Source organism: Manis pentadactyla, chromosome 4 (assembly GCF_030020395.1).
Source record: "Manis pentadactyla isolate mManPen7 chromosome 4, mManPen7.hap1, whole genome shotgun sequence".
Classification (NCBI taxonomy): Eukaryota; Metazoa; Chordata; class Mammalia; order Pholidota; family Manidae; genus Manis; species Manis pentadactyla.
The window spans coordinates 119,277,874-119,301,865 of NC_080022.1; the positions used below are offsets into that span (position 1 = coordinate 119,277,874).

The following is a 23,992-nucleotide window of genomic DNA, read 5'->3' on the forward strand; positions in this document are numbered from 1 at the left end:
ATGCAGCCCAGGGTCCAGGGAGAGGGAGAAGTGGGGCCAAATCCCCTACGGGTGCTCTGAGGGCCTCTTCCTGCCAGCAGGGGCCCAGCATTCCACCCCATCTAGGCCATGCTGCCTCTTAGGGCTGTTTGCAGGTAGGTCCCCAGGGGCTGGGATGGGGGAGCAGGGTGATGCACAGGCAGGAAAGCCCCAGCTGCCAGACTCAGCTCTGCTCTCACAGCTGTGTGACCTGGGCTGGTCAAGCAACCTCTCTGGTTCTCAGCTGCTGCTCCTGAAAAATCTGGGGTTGACCCCCCCAGGGGCCTGCCAAGTGGCATGCATTCAGTGGTGGTGGTGATGATAGCGCTAACGGTCCTGACAGTCATTACTGGGCACAGCCTCCGTGGAAGGCGAGGCTCTGACCCCTGCAGGGCAGCCACAGTCCATTGGTCCCTACCCTCAAAGGCTGGCGGGGAGATGCAGAGCAATGCCGCCACACTCGACCAGTGGCTGTGACCCACCGTGCCTGTGACCATGTCCAAGATTCCCACCCACACGACAGGGGTAGATTCTAGACAGCAGAAACCACATGAATCTACACAGGACAAAGTCAGCAGTCATGCCCTCTCAGGAGCACCCTTTCCCCAGCGCTCTTCAACGTTATGGGGAGGAAGCCTCGAATCGCTGGTGCCCTGGCACCTTGTAAAAGGACAGCTGAGGCTGAGGGGTCCTTCTCGTAGTCACAGTAAAAGCTGAGGGCAGACTACTCAGCCCCTAGTGGTGCTCAGAGTTGTGCACAGACTTAGTGGTCCCCGTGTGCTTGTCAAGGTCACCTCCATCCCCCAGGCACAGACAGTGGGTGAGGAGGGGGTCTGCTCTCCACACAGGGACAGCGCTGTTTACCCCAGCAGGCGGGCAGGGCCCCAGAGGCAGCACAGAGGGTTCCACTCCCATTGGGGAAAATGACTCGGATGTGTGCCCTTCCTTTTGCAGGTGCTCTGGGCGGCAGGGGGACCCGCTGCACAGCTCAAGCTGACTTTTCCCGAGGCAGCATTTCCCCCAGAGGGCTCCCTGGGGCTCTCTGGAGCAGCCCTTGGCACGAATCTGACCCTGGTGCTGCGGGGACACCTCCCCAGAGACAGACCCACTTCCCAGCCTCACAGTAAGCACAGAAAACTCTGCTGAGGCCTTTGAGAGCCACTGGTTGATAACAGGCCACTGGGCAGACAGAGGACGCAGACCCTCCTGGATGGCAGGAGGCGTCCGGCTGTTACCTGTCTCGGATGCAAACCCCTGGGCTCCACTCCCTGCTGAGCTCCCCACCAGACCATGACAAGCAGTCCCAGGGTTTGGGAGGGAGAGGCGCAGAGCACACCTCAGGAAGGAGAGGCAGAGGCATGGCCAGAGGCGATTAAAACTTCACAAGCAAATAAGCTAACAGTGACAGTGCCCTCCAACACACACACTCTTTCCAACCAAGGAATTAACTGAGTTCTGACGTGGTCTACCTGGAGATGGCGTCCGATCCCTTGGGTAGGGCCCAGTCCCACAGGATTGCTCCCCCTGACCCCACTTCACAGGCCAATCACAAGTCCAAGTCGTCTCCTGGGCTTCTGACTGACAGGTACAAACTGGAGGTTCCCACAACCCTCCCTGGGTTCCATTAATTGTTAGAGTGGCTCACAGCACTCAGAGAAACATTTACTTACTAGATTAACAATTTATTACAAAGGATATAGTTCAGGACCAGCCTGGTAGGAGGGACACATGGGGCAAGGGATGCAGAATGGGTGGAACCCCACGCCCTCTGCAGGGCTGCTCTCCCCGTACCTCCACGTGTTCATAAACCCAGAAGCTCTCCAAACCCTGGAGCCTCTTTTTGGAGGCTGTGTTACACAGGTGTGACAGATTAAATCACTGGCCACCGATTGGTGACTGAAATCAATCTCCCCAGGGACCCGGGGTGGGACTGAAAGTTCTGACCTCTAATCACAGGGTCGGCTCCCCTGGCAACCAGCCCATCTGACCCTAGGCTTTCCAAAAGTTACCTCACTAACAAAAGATACTTTGATTGCTGTTGACACTTTTTGTAATTCCAAAGGTTTTAGAAAGCCTGTAGCAGGAACAGGGATGAAAACCAGATACACAGTGTATGTATTACAGATCTCAGTATCACATAACCCCTGCCCCTCCTGCTGGGCTTTACTGCTCACAAATCGCCGTCACTCACGCGGGCAGACGGGCTGAGAGGCACGGAAACAGATGCCTGTACAAGCCCAGAGCATCACTCACTTTCCAAACAGTATTTCTCTCCAAGCCGCAGGGGGAGTCTGAGAGAGGGTAGGCCCATCCGGTCAGGGGCCTGAGGGTCAGGTCCTCACCGCCCTCACCACAGGCCCCTCTGCCGTGAGCACCGCCCCGAAGTCCGTGCAGCAGTGCAGGGAGGGCAGGGCAGGTTCCGCAGGAGCAGAGGCCCCGTGTGCACCCCAGCCTCCGGGCCCTGCACGCCCTGCATGCCCTGCTGGGAGAAACAGGCCCACCTTGAGCATTTTCAACATGGGGCAGTGGGACAAAGGCAGAACAGCAGAGGTGTGCGGGCAGGCGGGGTGACACCTGTACATGGGCACAAGGACTGGACTCTGAGGCTGGGCCAGAGCATTAGACAACAGGCACCTGGTTTTGGAAACTACTGCTGGGAAGTTTCTGTTGGCATCAACCCCCAGGCCTTCTCTTAAGTTCCCATTTTCCACCAGGTGACCTGGATTCTCCATCCCTCTCCACCAGGATCTCCAGGCCAGGCTGCTCAGCTTTGACTTCAGCCTCTCTTTGTGATCTCTGCCCCATGTTCAGTGTACCCCTCAGCAGCCCCCGGCCACCCCAGGCTCCCTGGCTACCAAAAGCTCAGGAGCCCAGTACCCCAGGCCTGTACCAGTGTCCTCTCAGTGTCCAAAACCACAGGAACTGCCATCTCAGTTCCAGGTATAACACAGGCACAGGAGCCCTCCTACAATGCAATGGGGCACTGCCCAGGGCGGGCAGAACCTGGCTAAGCCCCGAGTCGGTGGGCTGGCACCTCACTGTCTCCCATCTTAGCTCTCCCGAGTCTCACTGTGCCAGGGAAGGATCTGAGACAATGGTGACAAGAACAGGGCTGCCTCACGGGCAGCCCACAACCAGAACTGCCCAGCCTCACAGTGGCTCCCGAACACCAGGGGGCCTGACCACGCCACCTGGCACCACGTGGCCCAGTAGCATGGCACGCAGTGTGCCCTTCCATCTCCTCCTGAGTCTCCCTGGCTCATTCCTGACTCTTGCAGATGAGGATGGAGTCACCAGCTACAGAAATGCTCTCCAGGATGTACCTCTAGGCTATGGGCATTTTCTGGGCAGAAGATTCTGGGACAGGGAAGGAACCAGGGACAGTGGCTGGCAAGATAAAGGCTGGGAGTCTGTACTCAGGCTGAAGCTCCTCTGGACGTGCCTGCAGCCAGGCGGCTCCCACGGCCGCCTTTCCGGCAAGCCAGAGCTTCCAAAGCCTTTCACACCCATTCACGCCTCAGCGGCCACATGTGAGGAAGTGGGCCAGAGGCCACCCTTCCAGACCTAAGATGAGGCAACTGAGGTCCCAGGAATGAGGCGACTGACTCCCAGAGCAAGTCAGTGGCGAACTGAGACCCAAAGCCAAGCCCAGACACTGGGGAATCTCTGCAGACTCCCTGCTGACCTGAGGAGACCCAGGAAAGGGGCAGAGCCAGTAACACAGGCAGACTAGCACCCAGGCCACTTCGACACTCCCCACTGCTGCTTTTATTCCCTCGGTGTGCCATGGGGTCGGCGAGAGGGCTGCCAGCCTCTCACCCTCAGAGGGAGGGGGGCACAACCTGGCCTGGCCGTCACGCCTGGGCTACCAGGCTCACCTGAGGCCAAGGAAGGACCACTTCCCACCCGTCCCTTCCAGCACCAGGCTAGACTATCCTTAGCCCCCAGGGGGACCTCAGTCTAGGGCAGGTGAAAACAACTCACAGTGCACAGGGCCCACTGAGCTGGGGGTTAGCAATGTGGGGGCTGGGGAGCACCAGCGGCTGCCAGGTCAGTGCTCAGGGTAGGCACTGAGGAGCAATAAAGGCCTTGAGGGAACAAGGAGACAGCCAGTGGAGGGGAGGGGAGGCCCCTCCAGGAAGAGGGGGCAGGCTGTGCATTGGCACTGGAGCACAAGGAGACCGCTCTGGGAGGACATCAGAGGAGATGCACCCTATGTTAGTGGGTGGGTGGGTCCAGTTCTTGAATGACCTACCAAGTCACGCATCTAATGTGGAGGCCAGGGCATCTATGGAAAAGTCAGAGTGGGAGGGCCCTGTCTGCCGGCGATACCGAAGAGAAGGAAGGAGATACATCACTGCCCAGCCCATCATGGTGGGAAGGATACCTAAAAACAAGCGGCCAGGGGCCCTTCAATCCTGCTAATGTTTGGTGTCTTCACAATGCCATGAGACCAGAACTGGATGTAAATCACCGCCACCCACACAGCGCAGACTTTCCAAGAAACTCACATCACATCTCCAGAATATTTGGAGCCCGAGTGGACAAGAACCCCACCTCACACAGGGTTTTGCCTAGGCCAGAAAGGTGGGCACAGAGGTTTCATCTGCTTCCCTCCCTTTTGTCCTTAACTGTTGTCACTCCAAGTGATCCTGGCAAAGACTGTGAGCTGACCCAGTTTGAAGCACCATGTACACTTTATTGCCACGTTGCTCAGACACCAAGATTCTAAAGTTAGCCCTGGCCGATGGCGCGATGCTTGCCTGCCAGGCCGCTGCCAGCAGCCCCACAGAGTTGTGCTTCTGCCAGGGCAGCTTTCCATTCAGACAGGGATGGGTGGGGGGCAGGCTGGGCTGTCTGCAGCTAAAAACACACGTCTATTCCCTGGCTCAGGAAAGAGTATACCCATATGCCACGGGAATGTCAAGAGTCAGGGGAGCAAGTGTCAGTCCCTGGTGACAAGGAGCTGACCGTCCCCAGCCACGGAGCCAAGGTCAGACACACCAGTTTTGCAGGCTTCCATCTCTGAGCGTAGCTCAAGCAGGGGCAGGGAGAGAGCCAGGGTGCTCTGGTATCCTAGGCGACATCAGTCAGGAGGGGCAGGTGGCTAGCTGACAGAGCCCTGGACTCTTAGAGTCAAAGTCTCAGTCAGACCTGGCTAGCCAGCCAGCTCTGCTCAGAGAAAATCCCTTCTTGTGCCCTGGGCTATACCAGTAAGCCTGGCTCAGCATTCTTGCTAATGCAAGACGCATGCTGGCAGAGGAGAGTGTTCTCTGATCTGGAACCATGGGCTTAGGGCCCAGTGGGTGTGTGGCCATCCCTGGGAGCCAGATTCCAAGCCAGATGGGAGCAAGGGTCTAGACAGCCTGGTTCATGCCCTGTCCCAATTCCCCAGCCCGAATGAGACATGCACACTCATGCATACACACACACACACAATGCACTGCATGTTCACACACACACACTTACACACTCACACTCCCTGCCAGCCTCTGGCAATCAGGGTTGCAGGCCAGAATTCAGGGTCCTCCTTCAGGGGACCTGGGCCCACCTGTCCACCTTCTCTCCACACACATCTCCTTTCTTTGCTCTTTTCAACTCTTGCCCCCAGCCCCCAACCCCTGCTGCTCTCTAGAAAGCCCAGTCATACTTCAGCAGGCCCCATGCAGCCCTCTCTCATCACTGGTCTTCTGGGTGTATGCTCCAGCTGTAAGCTTTATCATTAGGCAGATCTGACTTCGAGGGAGCTCCTGACATCCAGTCATACCTTGATGATGGGCACCGGTTCAGGAGGGCAGGGGATGTCCTCCTCGCCTGGGCTCAGCAGGGCAGGACTTGGTAAACTGAGTGGGTCAGTGTTTTAGAGCTTGCGGGGACCTCGCTGAGGGAGAGGCCAGGGCCCAGAGCAGGTGTGAATACAGAGTACCAACCTGTTTCCATCACTTCAGCCCAACTGTGTCAGCAGGATCAGCTTCCTAGCACCTGGAAGGGGGGTCTCCAGGGCACACAAAATGAGCCAATGGATTGCTGGCTGGGGATCAGGAAGCAGAAACTGAGGCAGCACAGCAAAGCCATTAAGCGTCAGGCAGGGGCAATACAGGCTGCCCTCCCTCAGGTCACCTCCTCTGTCCTCCCCTTGCCCACAGTGCTACCTACCGTCCTGCCGCCAGGCTCCCTCCAAAGCCTGCAGCCACCAGCCCAGGGACCACAGGTGCTCAGCTGGCACAACCCCCCTCTGCCGACGGACCCCCACCCAACACCCCGGGGGGCTACACCCTGCTGCGGACCAGGACTGAGGGCTCAGGATGCAGGACGGTCAGGGCTAAACCCTGCAAAGCCCAGCTAACAGGCAGGTTGGCCATCCTGCTGCAGGCTGAGTCCCACCCTCAGAGAAGGGTCTGGGGCAGAGGTGCACCATGGGGAAGGCCATTAAGGGGGGGTCCGGAGAGGAGGGTCTGCACACCTACCCTGGAAGAATGGGGGTGGGTCTCAGGCAGAAGAAACAGCAAACAGAGGCAGGGGCGTGAGAGCAGACACGCCAGGGAGATCGGAAAGCAGGGCTGGGCTGGGAGGGGCACATCCTCAGAACCCAATTCTCAATGCTGGGGAAACCCACTTACAACTGCTGTTCTGGCAGTGGGATTGCCAAACAGTGCCCCTTTCACCGCCCCCAAGGGGCGCCGTGTGGAAGATAGACAATATGGTCACTCTGTAAACCCAGCTAGTTTAGCCAGGGTGTCCAAATGTGCTGATAAGTCTCAGTCAACTCTGACATCTGTGACAAGCAATCTGCCTTCAATAACAGTTAGGACACCAAAGCCTGTGGACACTACTCTCTCGTAAACAATGGGAGAGAGCTCCAGGCCACACCGCAATCCCGTGGCGCTAGCTCACAGGGGCTCACATGGAGATGGCCTGTGCCTGTTGTACCTTTGCTGGGCTGCTGTCCACTTCCCTGTAGCCCCGCCTTGCAGAGTATGCACACGCAGACGTCACAGGCGGGGCCAGGCCTGCCCACTGCCCAGGCACAACTGGGAAAGGGCCCAAGTGCTCGGGTCACGTAACCAGGGATGCGGGTCTGCCTGTGCTGAGCGCCACCAACACAATCAGTGAAGCAGTATTCTGCCTCTATTATTGCACAGTGCCTGGCACACAGTGGGGAGGGTGGGCGGGGGGCAGATGCTGCTTCTGGAAGGCCACCAGGCAAGCAGTGGAGACATGCAGAGGGCACAAAGGGTCGCCTAACTCAGACCAACTGGGGGTCTATCCGCCTAAGGGGACCAGGCCGTGTCTGGAGACAGCTGAGATTGTCAGGACTCAGAGGTACTGCTGACCCTCGTGGGAAGGGGTCAGCAGGAGGCCACAGAACAGCCGCAGCGACCAGGGGGGCCCCGATGTCAACACTGCCGAAGTTGGCAACCCTGACCCAGAGGGTGCATGGGGAGGGGGGATGACCCCCTGGAGGAGATGGCACAGATGTGCAGGGAGCCCTGGCTGACAGGGTGAATCACCCAGGGAAGGGCAGGGACAGGGTGACCAAGGGTGTAGGTAGGGACGCCTGGAAGAGAGGCCTCCTGGGCCAGGTGAGTGGGCCTATCCTTTCTGCAGGAAAATTCGGGGCCTCTGAGTAACTGGGGTATGCTGTAATGCTGGGTGGGGGCCAGTCTGTTTTACCATGTGTGAACGAGGGAGTGAGCCTGTGGAGTAGGGGTCAGAGAACAGGAAGCGGCAGGGGGCCCCATGGGGGGCGGCAGCCCCATGCTGACAGGTGGACCTGTGAGGGCAGAGCTGGGGGTGCGGACAGAGGAGTGAAGGCCGGCCCTAGGGTCTCCACCCAGGGCCCCCTGGGACGGGGCCCTCCTTCCTGGAGATGGAGAAGGGGTGCACATCAGGGAAGTCTTGGCCAGGTTCAAACAGCGAGCTCCCTTTGGGCCTAGACGCACCCAGGTGGGGCCATAGTACCTGGACCTAAGGCCCTGCAACTCTGAAAATATTCTGAGCCAGGTAAGTGGGCTTACACTTTCTGCTGGACACAGGTAACAAAGGGAAAGGTCCCAAAGGTGCCCTCTGTGGCACCCAGTCTTTTGACCATTTTAATCACAAACCTATTTGTGATCTCAGAACAGAGATGCGCAGGTTTCCTGGCTCCCAGGGCCTTGCACAGAGCCTGGCACACAGGAAGTTCTCTTGTTTAAGGAGCAAAACGACAGGCAGAGGAAAAGGAACTCATGGGGCACAACAGGGAGCAGCCAGAGAAGGGGTGTGGGTACAAGGAGGGCAGGTCCAGGGGAGAGCTTCCCCAAAGGTCCAGTGAGGGAGGGCAGAAGGCCTGCTCTGGGCTGAGTGGTTACAAGCTCCCTGAGGCCCTGGGAACGGGATCCTGACAGATCCTGACAGTCGGGGAGTTGAGAAGGTTGGCAGGGAGGGGTTACCCGGCGCTGCTGGGGGGATATGCTGGCACCTGACAAGTGGGCAGCCCCTCCAGCCAATGCTGCAAACACTTCCAAGAGCTACAGCCCCAGGGAAGCGGAAGGTGGTCCCTGGAGCACTCAGAAGGGGGCCAAGGCAGGCTCAGCCCTGCCTGGCCACTCTCCAGGCTGCAGACATCGTGCCCTGCCCTAGCTGCTCCCCTGAATCCCACTCCACATCTCCCTGCCCACCCGGAGTCTCAGGCTGCAGACCTGCACTCCCTTTCTCCACAGCCCTCCTCTCTCACCGTCCCTCTCAGCAGATGGCCACACCCACTCCGATTCTGCACCCAAGGCCCACACACCCAGGAACTGTTTGACACAAGCCAGTCTCCTACAATTCAACTGGATTCCGACGCTACCTACCCAGCACACAGAGCTCAGGGAACCAGTTTATTCACTAGACTACCAGTTTATCAGTATCTGAATCAACAGCCAATGAGAAGACCCAGAGTGAGGGGTGGTGCAGGCTCGGGCTTCCATTCTCTGGGCGCACAGTGCTCTCCACAGCCCCACGTGCGCACCAGCCTGGAAGCTCTGAACCCATCCTTCTGGGCTTTCATGAAGTTGCAATACACAGGCAAGATCCACTGGATCACTGGCAAGGGATGGAACTCCATCTCCAGCCCCTCCTCCCCAGAGTCCAGTGGGACTGAAAGTTTCTGCCTCCAATCACGAGCCTGGTTCCCCTGGCAACCAGCTCCATCTTAAGGAGGCTAAAGCCACCTCATTAACATAACAAACAGCACCCCACTTCCAGTCCTAGAAGCTTAAGAAATTCTGAGGGTTTCAGTAGCTCTGTGCCAGAAACGGGTGAGAACCAAATTTGCACTTCTTACTGTGTCACTCAGGGCCCGCACATCCTCTCCTTTGTACTTTCACCCAAACCAGGGCACATCCTGCCAACTCTCCCTGCCTTCCAGCTGTGCCCAGATTCTGACCGCTTCTCCCGCCTACACTGGTGCCTCAGGTCCACACCCAGGCGGCCTGTCTGCTGGCCCCTCACTGCGCTCATCGCAGCTGCCCACGGCAGCACCAGACACCTGAGCAAGCCAGCCACTCATCCCGTGGCTCCAAGCTCAGCACCCACGGGTCACCCACACGGCCCGCTGGGCCGGCACGTCACCAGGCTGCCGCCCCTCTGACCTGCCCTCGCATCTCCTTCCGCCACAGCCTGGACCATGGCTGCTCCCTGAAACTGCCTAGGGCTCCTGTCCAGGATTTCTGCTCCTGTTGTTTCTTCTCCTTCAGACCCTCAAGGGCTCCCTCCCATGGGAGGATCCGGTTCCTGCTCCAAGGGCACCCCTGCCCTGTCAGGCCTCTCCCTCCCCTCCCCTACTTTACCACTGCCTGCCCCCTCCTAGAATGTCAGCCCCTTTAGGAACAGGGCCAGGTGTCCCATGCCTGGCACATAGAGGACCCTCAACAAATATTTGAATGAGAAATGGGTGAACCTCTCGAGCCTGGTTTTCAAAGGGGAAGACAGCCTTGGCCATGACAATCAGCTGAAAGAGTGCATGGCGGCTGTCACAGGGGCTAGAGCGAGGTCCAGAGAGTGCTTTCACAGGCGCAACCCCCCTGCTACCAGCGGGTGGGATTCTCGACCCCTCCAGGCAGGTCGGTTCTCCCCCTGGCCTCCCTGGGTGTTGCTCTCCCGGGCACAGCCCACTAAACCACGTTTCCATAATTTTCTCATACTGAAACAGCTTTGAAGAGCTCTCTGTCTCCTGCTCATGACTGCGAACTGTTCCAGTAAATTTTTTTTTTAGAGGCAAATCAAACACTTATGACAAAAAAAAAAAAAAGAAAACCTTATGACAAATATATAGCCACGAGCTTCCTGTCTCCCAAATCTTACCCACCTTAACCATGTGGCTGTGGGCCATGGCATGGCTTCAAAACCAACTTGCTGAAATACAACTGGAAGTGCCTGCGGGAAATAACCAAAGGGGCTTGTACATAAAGGGCCCCAGAGTGCTGGGTCACCACTGTGACTGCTGGTCAAGGCCAGGCCTGCAGGGGGAGGCCTGTGGGCAGCAAAGAGCCATGTACACTCCCCACAGGCTGTGGGGCCTGCCAGCAGTGTTTGACGGCCTTCCTGGTACCCTGCATCAGTTTCCTGTGGCTGCCACACATCACCACCAACCAGGTGGCTTAGAACAGCAGGGATTTATCCTCTAGCAGCTTAGGAAGCCAGAAATCCAAAATTGGTATCGCTGGACCAAAATCCAGGTGCCTGCAGGCTGCCCCCCTCGCCCCGGCTCTAGGGGGGCGCCAGTCCTCACCTCTTCCAGCCTCTGCCGGTGGTGGCCTCCCTGGGCTCATGGCCACGTCGCTCCAGTCTCCAAGCCCAGCATCGTCAAGCCTCCCTCTGCCTCCCTCTCAGAGGATCATGTGCTGCATTTAGGGCCCACCCCGTAACCCAGGGCAATCTCATCTTAATACCTGCAAAGCCCCCCTTTTTTGCCATACATGGTAACCTTCACAAGTTACAAGGCTTAAGTCGTGTACATACTGTGGAGGCCATTTTTCAGCCTGCCACACACCCATTTCACCCGTCATTGTCTGGTGCTGCAGGAAAGGAAGGTGCATGTAGAGACCTCAGAGGGAACACAGGCAGCGAGAAGCAGTGGGGCAGCACAGCCCTGCGGCGACTCCAGCTTTTGCTGGGAGGCCCAGGTCGGGTCAGGGCCAGCTCAGGCACAGAGGGGGCACCAAGGCTCTCAGTGGTGTGGCACGGGTCCCAGGAGGCCTGCAGAATGTTTTTGGACAAAGTGAGCTCTGGACCTCAGTCCCTCAGAGCTCCTCCTTCCCCTTGGGTTTCTCCCACCTGAGGCCACACATGTTCCACGATGGGTCCATTGTGTTCCGGACAGGAGGGACAGCACATTCAGAAGGCAGCTTGTTTGAGTCGCACTGCCCACCACCACCCATCTCCCCAGATGCAGAAAAGAACTAACTCATAAACCAGATGGAAAATATACCTGCTCTGCCCCAGGGACCAAGTGGTCACCTGAAATGACAACAGTCTGGAACAGTGTGTTGCTAACACTGAGCTTGGCCTCCTTCTTCAGGCTACCTTCCAGGTGATCACAGGATGTTCTCGGCTCTGCATCAGCACCCACAAGCCAGGGTGCAGGGCCAGGGGCAGAGCCCCGGGAAGCAGCCAGAGGCCACCACTGCTGCCCCTTCCCATCCTGCCGGAGATGACCAGACCAGAAATGCAAAAGCTTCCCGCACACCTTGGCAGGGGAGGGGGTAACTCGGAGCGAGGCTGCAGCAGGAGGGGCGGCCCCCACCTGCCCCACAGAGCCCGTCCCCAGCACAGCTCCTGCACCCACAGGACAGCGGGAAGCTGCTCTGCCTGCCTATTCCTACACTGTCTGCTTGCATCGCCACCCAGCACACCTGTCCAGGGGTGTGCAAACCATTCTGCAGCAAGTCTCGCTTCAGGAAACAGCCACGTTTATGGTGCACACCTGAGGGGGTGGGGAATCACCAGAAAGCTACACAGCATCATTGCATGGTATGGCAGAGGCAGAAGAAACCCCTAAACCAGACCGTCTACTCCACCAACCGGGAGACTGTGAGGCTGTCAGGAGTGTGTGGCAGCCCCATGGCAGGAGGGCCCTGCTGCCCTGCCCCTCCCGGGGGACTACCTCCAGAGGCCAGGTGTCATGAGATCCCCAAGGTGATCTCCCTGGTCAGCACCCCCGAACTGGGTGTCCACCTCAGTGGGGAGAAAGGATGGCTCCCTGCCGTCTAGAGACAGACAAGGGGAGGGAAGAACCATCCAGATAGCTGGTGCCATGGCACTTACCACATTCCAGAAGAGCGGATTGAAAGTGATGGCTAGGACAGCAGCCACAAAGTGGGGATCTGAGGGGTCCACGTAGCCCAGCAGCCAGGTCATAACGCAGAGGTCTGCCTGCAGGGACAGAGCCTGGGTCAGCAGGAGACCCGCCCAGCACCTGCCCAGCCCCTGCCCAGCCTAAGGAGTGGCAGGAGTGATGAGCCCCAGAACTCAGAAACAGTTACCCTCTGGGAGCAACCCAGGGCTCAGGCACAGCCAAGTACAGCAAAGGTTCCCACAGTGGAATCTCATAAAACTGAAGATAAAACGCTGAAACCTGATCAGCTGTGTCCTGCCTACAGGGAGAGCACCCGGGCTAGCAGTGAAGAGCAGTGTGCTGCGTAATAGACAAGGATGCGAGGGCCGGGAACCCCACTGGGACCAACATCTGCAGCACCAGGATGCTGTGCCTGGGACTCTGCAGCGCTGTTCAGCAAACCCAAGGGGCAGACAACCATCTAAAGAGATGCCCAGCCTTGCTGGTAATCAGGTGAACTCAAACTAAACGACAGCAACATGCCTGCTCTCACCAAATGGAACTCAAACAGTCCTGGGCATGATGAGGGTGTGAACTGGACAGGTGTGCTCCTGAATGACCGCCATGCACCTGCCCCAGGGAAACTCACATGGGTGTGCAAAGATGTTCCTATCAGCAAACTTGCAATGCATAAGATCAGAAACTTAGGTGTCCATCTGTGGAAGAATGTATAAACAAAATGTGGCCCGTCCCTTGAGCAGCTTAACTACAGAATGTAAATGAACTGAATGCATGTGTGAACTTGTGATGTTCTCAAAAGCAAGGCAGAGAAACAAAGCAAGCTGCAGAATTCCTAGAGCATATAAGTACATTTTTAGAAAACACACAGCCACACAGTACTAAATATTCTTTCTGTGTGTGTTTAAAATACTAGCATGTGACTGATAACTAAATTCTAGAGCAGGGGTCTCATCCCCCAAGCTGGCGACACAGCACTGGATCACTCTGCAGGGAGGACCATCCCCTGCACCACAAGGTGTTCAGTGGCACCGCTGGCCTCCACCCACTCGATGCTGGGAGCTCTCCCCAGTTGTGACAGCCAAAAATGTCTCCAGACATGGCCCAAATGTCCCCTGAAGGCAGAAATGAGACCTTCTGCCTCTAGGAATAAGGAAAAACAGCTGGACACTTTCAACACTAATTTCTTTCTTTGAAGATGGACCATCTCTGACATTTTGCATGGAGGGAATTTGCTGAGTCCCTGCATTATTCTTTTCAGCATACTTTTTCTTTTTAGAAAGGACTTTGGAGGGCCAAAGCACAGAAAATATTATGGCAACTCTTCACAGGCAATTCAAAATAAAAGTCAGTCTAAACTGTAAAAAGAAGTCAAAGTCCAGCAGTTCTCATCTTTCCCACAATGTCCACATGGATGCAGTGTTTCATTTTATTTGGGGATATGGCACATTCTTTCAACAAGTGCCCATCTCCCCTTTCTGGGGTTGGGAGGCTGTGGTGCTCCTGACTCCATCTGTCCCACCAGTCACCAGCCTAGAGGGCCAGCAGCAGCCTCTACCCCAGCTCTGGCCTCACCAGTGCCTTCTCTTGGCAGATCAGCCTGCCACCCAGAAGGGGCTGCTGAGGGCGTCAGTGAATGATTCTGGAAAGACCAAGCACAGAGGACATGGCCAGCACATCCTTCATGTGGGTGGACTTCCTCCCCCAGTCAGTCCATATTTCTCAAGGGCAAAGCTTCACCTCTATGGGGCCAAGAGCAGAGCTAACAATGAATGAACCAACAAGGCCTGCCACCTGCCCTCTGCAGGACCAATCTGCTTAGTGATCCCATTGTTCCTGCTTAAAACTCCTCCAACTCGCTCCAGTGCCCTCAGGATGGGGTGCTCTGGCCCCAGCTGGATCCTGAGCCTCACTTCCTGCCATGCCCTGCATCCCAGGCCACTTGCCTACACAGGACTCACCCATCCTGACTCACCAACCTCTGCTCACCTCATCTGCTGTCCATCCTGCTCTGCCCCATCATTCACACCACACATGGAGATCTAGACCCTTTCAGAGTGGCTTCTGCATATGTCTGAAATACCCTCTATCCCTCTGTAGTTCCCCAGCAAACTCCTACTCACCCCTCAAGACCCAACAGGAGTATCTCCTCTGCCCTCACCCATGGCACCTCGTGTCCTCAGTGTACACCCCATTACAATTATTGGTTATCTGTTCCCGTCTTGTATTCATTCCTCCAGGCTAGGGGCCATTTATTTCTCCATCTTTTTATCTTCTGCCTGGCCCAAATAGTTAATGTTTGCTGTGCGAGCAGTGGCCCTAGTTTCGTTACCAGTAAACCACAGAAGCTAAAGGCACATGTCTGAGAGGAGCCTGTGCTCCTGGGTCTCTGACCCTGCCCTGCTGGCTCTCTGGCGGGAGGCAGGGACCTGTCCAAGCAGCTGCCAGGGGGTTCTGAGCTGAGCTTCGTCAGCATTTGTTCTTATGACAGCTTTTAGGCGGAGAAATGAAACAATGTGCACAGGGTTGGCAGAAGATGGGATGGCCAGACCAGGGAGAGGGTAGGGCTTCCTTGGGTTCCTAGAAACCCTGGGATGGCACCTCTTCAAGGTAGGTCAGTTCTCTGGCTGTGGCCTGCCCATCCCTAGGGAGCAAGGCTGGGAGGAGGAGTGTGCAGGGAGGCGCACAGGGAGGTGCCAGGAGTGCCGAGGCCCTGGCCCTCCCTGAATTCCATTACCCCCTCCAGGCTTGTCAGAACTCCGTAACCCATTCCCACCAACTGGGACCACAGGCTGGCCCTCTGAATTGTCAGAGAGCTTGGGGCCAGCATTTCTGGAACTAGAAATGTACTTTTCTCTACTTGCTAACTTTTACAATAGTGGACAATTCCCACAGGAGTTTATGTGGCAACTCTCCAGAGAAGGATTTTACTGTTAGCCAGACTTCCTTTGAAAAAGAGTTCTATCTGAGGCCACTATTCTTCTAAGCCCGTTTCTTCAGCACAGTAGGGCAGTGGATGCTCATGTCGATGAAACTGCCAAGAGCTGGGGCCTCTAGCCGGCTCTGGCCTCTCCTAAGCAGAAAAGTAGGACTTCCTTCTGCAATTCTCCCACTAACCCAACGGAGGTAAGCATTATGGTCATCAGCATCCTCATCTTACAGGTAAGCAACTGAGGTACCCGTGGGTCCGATGCTCTGGGCTCTGCCCATGCTCACACAGCTGTACCCACTCAGGGTCTCAGGTCTTCTCCACTTTTCACTGGGAGCCAGTGGCTGGCTGGGGGGATGCACGCCTTGCAGAGGACAGGAAACCGCAGTCCCAGGCGAGCCCCAGTGCTGCGCCTCCTGCCCCAGGGGCTGACCAACTAGGAAGTGGGTAAAGTGTGAGGTACAGAAAGTAGTGCTGACCCACTGGGAACAGGGTGCAGAGAGTGGCCAGAAGCCCAGGCCTGGGGACGCTGAACAGAAGAGAGGACAGAGCCAGGCAAGTGATTCAGAAGGCACAGCCACCCATACAGGGCCTGCCTGGGAGGAGCACAGGGTATCTCAGGGGTGATGGAAATTATTTCCCATCTTAACTGGAGCCTGGAAGCCAGGAGTGTGCATGTTGGACCTCTCCACTGGGCACCGAGGTCTGTGCATTTCACTGTGTGTAAATCACACCTCCCTCCTGGGAAGAAAAGTTAGTAAGGGCCTCAGGCAACTGGCAAGGGGGCCCCTAACATTGTCCTCTCGAGATGCTTAAGGTAGGTTTAAGGATTTAACTCATTGTCATTCTGTAGATACTTAGCACCCGCTAGGGAGGCCCTACCCTAGGGGGTCTGAGCCCTAAGACTCCATGCAAGAAACAATGCCACTGAACAGGCCCAGTGAGCCCTTAAATTCACACACCTCATCTCAGGCAGGCCATTCAACCACCCAGAAAGAACAGCACTAACGTCATGCCTGCTTCACAGGTCAGAAGCCAGAGAGGCCCCCAGAGCACAAGCAGGGGCAGAGCCCACTGTGGCCAGGCCCGCCCTTCTGGTTCCTACAGAAACGGGCTTTTGGTGCCGCCAATATTAGGGAGCAAGGATGAAAGTCCTGAACACTCCAAGGAGATGGAGCAGACGGGCCAGGGGAAAAAGGTATCCTCCGCCTTTCGTGGGAGCTGCAGGGGATGAGGGGAACGAGGCATGGAAAGGCTGCCACCTAACAGTGGGGGTACAAACAGCAACTCACACCCAACCACATCTCCCAGTCAGCCCCCACCCGGGTGTCAGTGCCCTCGGGTCAGCCTGTGTGGTGGGAGGGAAGGACCTGGTCACCTCGGCCGCCTAGCCAGTGGGGGATTTGTGCTGCCAGGAGAAGGACCTGCTCAGCAGGAAAGAATGACTAATGCCTCGCCGGCACCCCAGGCAGTGGTCAGGAGCCCCTCCTGGCTTCCGGCTCCTGAGACCTCAAGGCCCCTTCATAGAAAGGGCAGCCCTCCCTCCTGAAACTGGATCGGCAGGAAAGAACAAACAGCCTGAATCAGACATGAGCAGAGCAGAATGGCCACCCCACGCACCTGTGGGCCACCTAGGCTAAGGGGGGCCCCACACCTCACCCCTGCGCCCCAAGCTTACTACAGCAGCAGAAGTCCAGGCTCCTGCTTCCCAGCAATTCTAGGAACAGAATCGGCTCCCAGGTCACAGACTGCAGAGTTCTCTGTGTCTAAACAGAGAGGTCTACCTACCGCCACAGAATAATCCCCCTCAGGTCACCAATGAATGGACTCAGCTATTACAGCCCCTTGGGCTGGTAAGAAAGTGGCTCTCAGCAATTCCACTTTGCTTGGGGATGTAAGGACACTTCAGGAAATGGTTAGCCGTAGGCCCACAGCACCCAAGGTCACATTGTGACATCTGAACAAACAGCAGGGGCCCAGAGAGTCAAAGTCACATTGATCACAAGCAGCGTCCATATACCACATACAGCAAAGGGCAAGAGGGACAGGATGGGGGCAGGGGTCCAAGGGGCAGGCTCCTCCAGCAGGACCTCCCTCTGCAAACCCAGCCTTCGGAACCGTGGCCCTTCTGCCGCTCCCAGGGCACCCACGTGCTCCCAGCAATCTCAGCTGACTCAGGCAACATTTACTGGGCAACTTTTGGTTAGGGGCCTGTGCCTGGCACGGACACAGGATGAAGGCCCCAATCTTTTTTCTCAAAGTTGTATACTAAGGCAGCCCCTTGACTTCATTCTTCCTACCCTGCACTGGGGGCACAGGGCCTGGCTCAGAGTAAGGTGGAAGCCCACCATCTGGGCTGGGGTTGGGGTGTTCCCACCCCACAGGAGGGACCATAGGCAGGCCTCCCCTCACCAATCCCAGCCTGGGGTTTCCCTCTGGTGAAATGGGGGTGAGGGGACTGGCCCCACAAAGTTTATTCTGGACAGAGGGGAGAACAGGTATGAAAGTGAGAGGCTGCAGACAATTCCTGGGAAAATGCTGCTGGAAGTGTCCCGAAATCCCACAGTAAAGAAAAAGTCAGCAGCAACTCCAGTTTCCCAACTCCGCAGGTCCTTTCAGGAAGGGAAAGATGATTGCTCACCTTCTTCACTCAACAAGTGTGCCCGGGCCACGAGCAGAAAGGCTGACGGCTTCCGTGTTCCCAGTAGTGGGGCCAAAGTGTGCCCCACTCCCCAGACTGGGTCCACGGGTGGTCCCTGCGATCCTCACGGCCCCCATCTCCTCACCTTGGGTTCCCTCTCTCAGCTCATATGTGGGCTTGTAAGCTGCAGACCCCTTTTCTTTATGTTCACTTTCAAAGGCCCAGGATGGCCCCCACTAGGCTGGTGCTACTGAATATATTATTTAAACAGGCATTATGTTAAAGGCAATAACCTGCCGCTGTCACTGGGAAGTTACTGGGTGCCAAACCTGGCAAAGAGCTCCCGTGTGACAGGACGGAGAAGGGTCCTGAGGCGGGGTCCACCCCACACTGGCCGGGCTTGATGCCCTATGAGAGCTTGGGTGAGTCATGTGCCCTCCCTCAGCTCTGAATGATCATGGCACTGTGAAGAGGATTAACCTAGACAATGCAAGGAAAGCACTTAGCGGAGTGGCTGGCAAGAAGCGAAGTTTGAGCGATGTCAGCTTTCTTGCGGCTGTATTCAGTCCACGCAACAGCTTTGAGAAGCATGTCCACTTTTCAGACTTAAACTGAGACCAACACACAAAGCAAGAACGGACCGAACTGCAAGGGGAAACACACAAATGCACAGTTACAGTGGAGAGCTCAACTCAGGTCTCAGCAACTGAAAGAGCAAGGAGGCAGAAAACAGGCAGTACACAGTCGGCCCAAGACCACCATCAAGCACCGGGCCTAACACCCCACAGCGGCAGCATAAGGCACATTCCTCTCACGTGCGGGCAGCACATTCACCAAGACAGGCCACGTTCTGGGTTATAAGACAAATCTTGGATTTAAAAGAAAAAGAAAGCATGTAAGTCCATCCCTGAACCATACCAGAACTAAACTAGAAATCAGTAACAGAAACGTACTTGTTAAAGAACACACTCTCAGATAACCCACGGGTCACAGAGGAAGTTTGAAGGGAAACTTTAATGAACTGAATGAAAAAGAAAATACAACATATCAGAAATTGCCGGGTACAGTTGCTAAGAGGGGAATGTATAATTTATATTCATGAAGAAGAAAAGTTTCACATTGGTAATAAACTTCACTCTTCAGAAATTAGGGAAAGAGGAGTAAATTAAACCTTAAGCAAGAAGAAAGAAAAAATAAAAGAGCATAAATCTATCAAATTGAAAACAGAAAAACAGAGAGGAAAAAAAAAAATCGAACCCAAATCTTGTTCTCTGGGAAAAAATAACATCGATAAACCTCTAGCCACACTGACCTTGGAAAAAAGAAAGAAGACACAAACTTCTAATACTGGGAATAAGATAGGAGCTTCCCCACTGACCTCACCAACATTCCAGGTAATAAAGGAGCCTTAAGACCAAGTCCACAATTCAACAACTCAGATGAAATGGCCTGACGCCAGAAAGACACAAACTACCAACATTCACTCTGGAAGACAGAGGCCAGTATCTATTAAAGAAACTGAACTCAGCTAAAATCCTTTCAAAAGAAAACTCTAGCCCTGAAGGTTTCATTGGATGAATTCTACCTAACATTGAAGGAAGAAATAACACCAATTCCACACAATCTTGCCCTGAATACAGAATAGGAGGGGCCGCTTCCAACTCACATTGTAGGAGGCTGGCATTCCCTCAATACCATGTCCCCGGTGAACGTAACCACCTGAGTCCTCAACAAAGTAAGAGCAAATCAAGTCTGGCAATACAGACAAAGGGTACCACACCAGGACCCAGTGGCATTCACCCCAGGGGTGCAAGGCTGGTTCAACAATCACAGTATCAACGTGATTCGCCTTATTAACAGACAAGCGAGGACAAGCCATGTATCATCTCAACAAAAGCAGAGGAAAGCCAGGTTCTGAGAGTATGAGTGAACCTGCCCAAGGTTATAACTAGTAGCAGAGGAAAGCCCAACACTGCTATCTTCACTCTGATTCAGAAAATACTGCAGACAAAAATTACGTCCTTGAGAACATCACAAAATATGTCATCCAATAAAATGGCCTGATATTTATTCTAACTAAAGTGGTAACATCAAAAAAATTTTTAAACAATTTTGTATAGCAGGCAAACATCTTTCACTGAAAAGCAGTCAAGACGTCCCGTATCTGCCACCAGGATTTTGCCTCCAGTGGTTTTACTCAGGCCCCATATCACAAATGGGGACTCAAGAGGCCTGTGCCACAAAATAGCCTCAAAGCTTCCCAAATACAGGGCTTTGCCTTCTGAAGACCACCCTTAGGTGGACTGCACTTTACAATTTATAAAGTTCCTCTACACCCCTATCTCATTTTGGTCTTCACCACAGCCCTGTTATTTTCCCCATTTCACAGTTCAAGAGACTAAGTGTGGGGTGTAGGAGGAGACTTGATAATATGTGTGAATGTAATAACCACAATGTTGCTCATGTGAAACCTTTGTAAGATTGTATATTAATGATACCTTAATAAAAAATAATAAATAAAAGAAATTAAAGTGCACTTCTGATACCTACACTAAGTGACACCACCCACCACCCTGCTCCCAAGAGCAGGTGCATCCTCGTGGAAAGCAGCATGACAGGGACACACATAACTGCCCTGCCAGCCTGGCTCCCCAAGAAGAAAGCACCTTGAGGCCCCACTGGAGCTGTCTTCTGGGTGCTGGAGGCACCCCTACCTGAGGATAGCAAGGTGGCAGTCCCTACTCCCATCCACCCACCAGCCAGCTTGCTCCAGGCCACTGCCAAGCTGAGGGCAAGGCTCTGCAATCCCATGGCAGGGGGAGCACAGAAGGAAAGCATTGAAAGTACAGTGGGTACACTACTCACCCCAACAGGTGATTTTTAAGTTAAAACAAAACTAGGATTCCATACCCACCAGAGGAGACCCAGAAGACAGCTGTTAGGGCCTTGCCCCACAGCTGTGGAGCTCGGCACAGAATGGCAGCCTCTTGCCTCAAGCTGATGTGAGGACCTGTTATACTGAGTTAAATAAAATATAGTTAAAAGTAATCTCACCATTTCTTTTTTGTAAAATGTGGCTACAAAGGAAGGTTACATCATAAATGTGACACAGTATATTCCTATTGGCCAGCGCTGGGTGAGCAGAAACCTGGGTGCTCACCTGGGCCAGAGGATGGCATCTTTTAAAACCAGAGATTCTGAGTGAGGAGGGAGCACTCCCACACAGAACAAACACACAGTGTGGTATGTTGTTGGGTTTTCTGTTGCTTGTTTTTTTTCTTTTCTTTTTATTTTTTACGAAAAAAATCCCTTGGCAACAGGGAGCTTAACTTGTACCAACAAGGGCAGCAATGGGAAAAAAATCAATGTTAGTCAACCAGGGTCACTGTGACCTGGCCCCTGAAACACTCCCAATGTTCTCCAACTGTGGGGCACCACCAGGCCCTGGAGGGAAGGGACAAAGAAGAAGAGACTGCTTCTACCTCCTGCTTCTAGGTCTAGAACCCAGGGGCAGGACCCTAATCCTCCAGCTGGCCTGCCCTGGGCCCACTGCCCCCTCGCACTCTGCCCTCTGGCTCAAAGGCCTCCCCACCTCTAGTTGGCGGTAAGTCACCCTTCCACCCAGCATGTCTCAGCCAGGAGGTATTCGCCCCAAAGCCAAGCAATGTTGAGGGTCCCTCTCTGGTGTCCCAAGTGCCCATGTCATCAGAGATTTGCTGTGGTAGAAAACACGAAAAACATGAATCACAGTCCCACCACAGAACACCTGTCTCTAGAGATTTTCTAACAGCCATTTATACTTTAGGATTCTAAGGAGTATTTTCATCAGAAAAAACTGCAGGGGGCCAAGCACAGGCTGCCCCAAAATGTGCCACTTTGGTGATTATTTTGAATTAAAAGTTATTTAAACAGCCAGTGCAAGAACACTCTGATCCTCCTTTTGTCTCCAAAAAGCAGGAAATAAATCTCCCAGGTGAAAAAGGTGACCCCCCCCTGCACCAGGAGGTAGAGAGACGTCCTCACCGCCAGACAGAGGGAGTCCAGAACCCAGAAAGCTGCGTAAAAGACCTTGTCACATTTACTCATCTATGACCCCAGCCCACATTTTGTTTGGAATTCCTTACTAACTGAAGCTCCTGGATATAAATTTTCTTGTCCTGTCAATCCCTCACAGCTTTGTTATCTCTTTGTTGAAAAAGTTCAACTGCCTGCCTTGGTCATTTTGAGTTTCAATTTCATTATTGGGCCTCTGTGTACACGTCATGAAACTTCTGTTAATCTGCCTCATGTCAGTTTGACTGGCGTAGGGCAAGCTAGATTCTTAGAGCAGCTCGAAGAACCTGGAGGGGCAGGGGAATATTCCTGCTCCTCCCGAGGGTGGCGCCTGAAGCCTGGTGCTGACTGCGGGGTGTGTTCGCGTTGTGAAGACGCAGTGTGACCCATCACTCTCCTGCGTGCTTCACACCCATCCACTACAGCTCCCCTGCACACTTTGGGGCCAGATGCTACCCTTCCCTTTGTTCCTCCAACAGACACTCCCTCCTCAAGGCCTCTGCCGGGCTGCCCCTCCACCAGAGCAGCTGACCCACGGGCCTGTCACCCAGATCCCAGATCCCAGGCACCTCACAAATAGGGACTTGGCTGTCTTGGGATTTCAATCCCATCTCCTCGCCAGCTATTCTCTAAAACTATCTTCTTCAAAGGACTTTCCGTTTCCAGGCTTCTGGTCTCCCACCCTAGATGAAGATCAGGGAGAGTAGGCCTCTGTTTCCCAGCACCAGCTGCATTCTCAATGCAGCTCGAATGACTGGATTAAAGGCCGCTTCAGGATCCATGGAGAGCGACTGACTGATGAAAATGGTGAAGGAAGAATCAAAGAGGAAGCTTTGACAGAAGGGAGAGCACAGGAGAGAGGACAGAAAGGCTGTGGGAACTGGGAGCCGGGGCGACCGCCAAGAAAAGGCGAACTGTGGTCTATGGCTGCAAAGGGGCCGCCTTGGCCAGCGGGGCTGCCCAACCTCCAGAGTCCCGCCCGGCGCAGCGCCGAGCTTCCCTGGGCCTGAAGGTTCCCACCCAACCCCGGGAAGAGGCTCGTCCTGCAGCCGGTCAGGGCGGAGGAGCCGCCTCCAAACCACGCCCCTGCCCCAGCCGCAGAGCGGCCTCCCACCCCGGGGGGTGGAGGGGCAGCAGAGCCCTCACGGTCCCACATCCCAGGTGCTCCCACCGCCTGCATCCCAACACACCCGCCCAGGGACTCTTGGACACACACTCTCAGACCACACCAACTCACAGTCCCACAGACGCACCCTCAGACTCCAATCCCAGAGACCCACACACATCGAGGCTCACACGCGGACACACACTGCCGGGACTCCTGCGGCAGGCGCACAGTGTGAGGCTCCCTCCGCCTCCCACGCGCACGCACCCGCCGCCCCGCCCGCCCGCCCCGTTGCCTGGTAATGGGCCCGTTCCCACGGCTGGGCCTGCAGGCGGCCCGGCGGGCTGGAGGGTCGCTGCCTGCACCGCGGCGGCCCAGCGCGGTCAGTACCTGCCTGAAGTCCATGTTGCAGAGGCCTCCGCAGCAGTCGGGCCCCGCCACGAAGCCGCCCATAGGCCCTGCTCCCGGCCCCTGGGGACCCCTGCCGGGGCCGCCGCCGGGCCGAGCACGCGGGGCGCGCGCCGGGGACCCCAGGCCGGCCCTTCGCGCCCGCGGTCGCTGCCCCGTGACCCCGCCTCTTCTCGGCCTTCTGGGAAGTGTAGTTCCGGTCCCCGGGGGGCCGCCTCCCGGGGCTCGCTACAGCTGGTCGGGGAGCCGGGAACCAGAAGGCCAGGGGCGCGCGCTGCGGGACCGCCAGCTCCAAGGCCCACCCACCCCCGCCTCGTCCCTTGGGACCCCGGCCCCCGCCCCCAACTGACCTGGCGACGCGGTCTTCGGCCGGCGGTGGGCTGGAGGCGGGCGGCTGCGGGTCGTAGGTATAAGTAGCTTACCGCGCTGCCCCCTGCGGACCCGGACTTTGGCCCAGGCGCGGACCCCCGCCCCCTCCCGAGCTTTGCTTTAGCCGGGAGGCTCTGCAGGTCACCCTGCAGC

General features: G+C 55.6%; 1 protein-coding gene across 5 annotated transcripts in view; it reads right to left on the reverse strand.

Annotated features, from left to right (window-relative positions):
* Positions 1–23,644, reverse strand: part of PEMT (phosphatidylethanolamine N-methyltransferase) — a 76,834-nt gene extending 53,190 nt beyond the window's left edge. The window contains exons 1-2 of one of the 5 annotated variants that reach the window (XM_036894079.2): positions 23,453–23,644; positions 12,307–12,410 (exon numbers count right to left, since the gene is read on the reverse strand). In XM_036894079.2, coding sequence (XP_036749974.2) covers positions 12,307–12,399 — 93 coding nt within the window. In that variant the 5' untranslated portion in view covers positions 12,400–12,410; positions 23,453–23,644. Of the gene's footprint in view, positions 1–12,306; positions 12,415–16,941; positions 17,112–23,210; positions 23,229–23,452 lie in introns of those variants that run through there. The other 4 variants (XM_036894076.2, XM_036894073.2, XM_036894075.2 and 1 more) reach the window with 4 other exon arrangements.
* Positions 23,645–23,992: the final 348 nt, after the last annotated feature.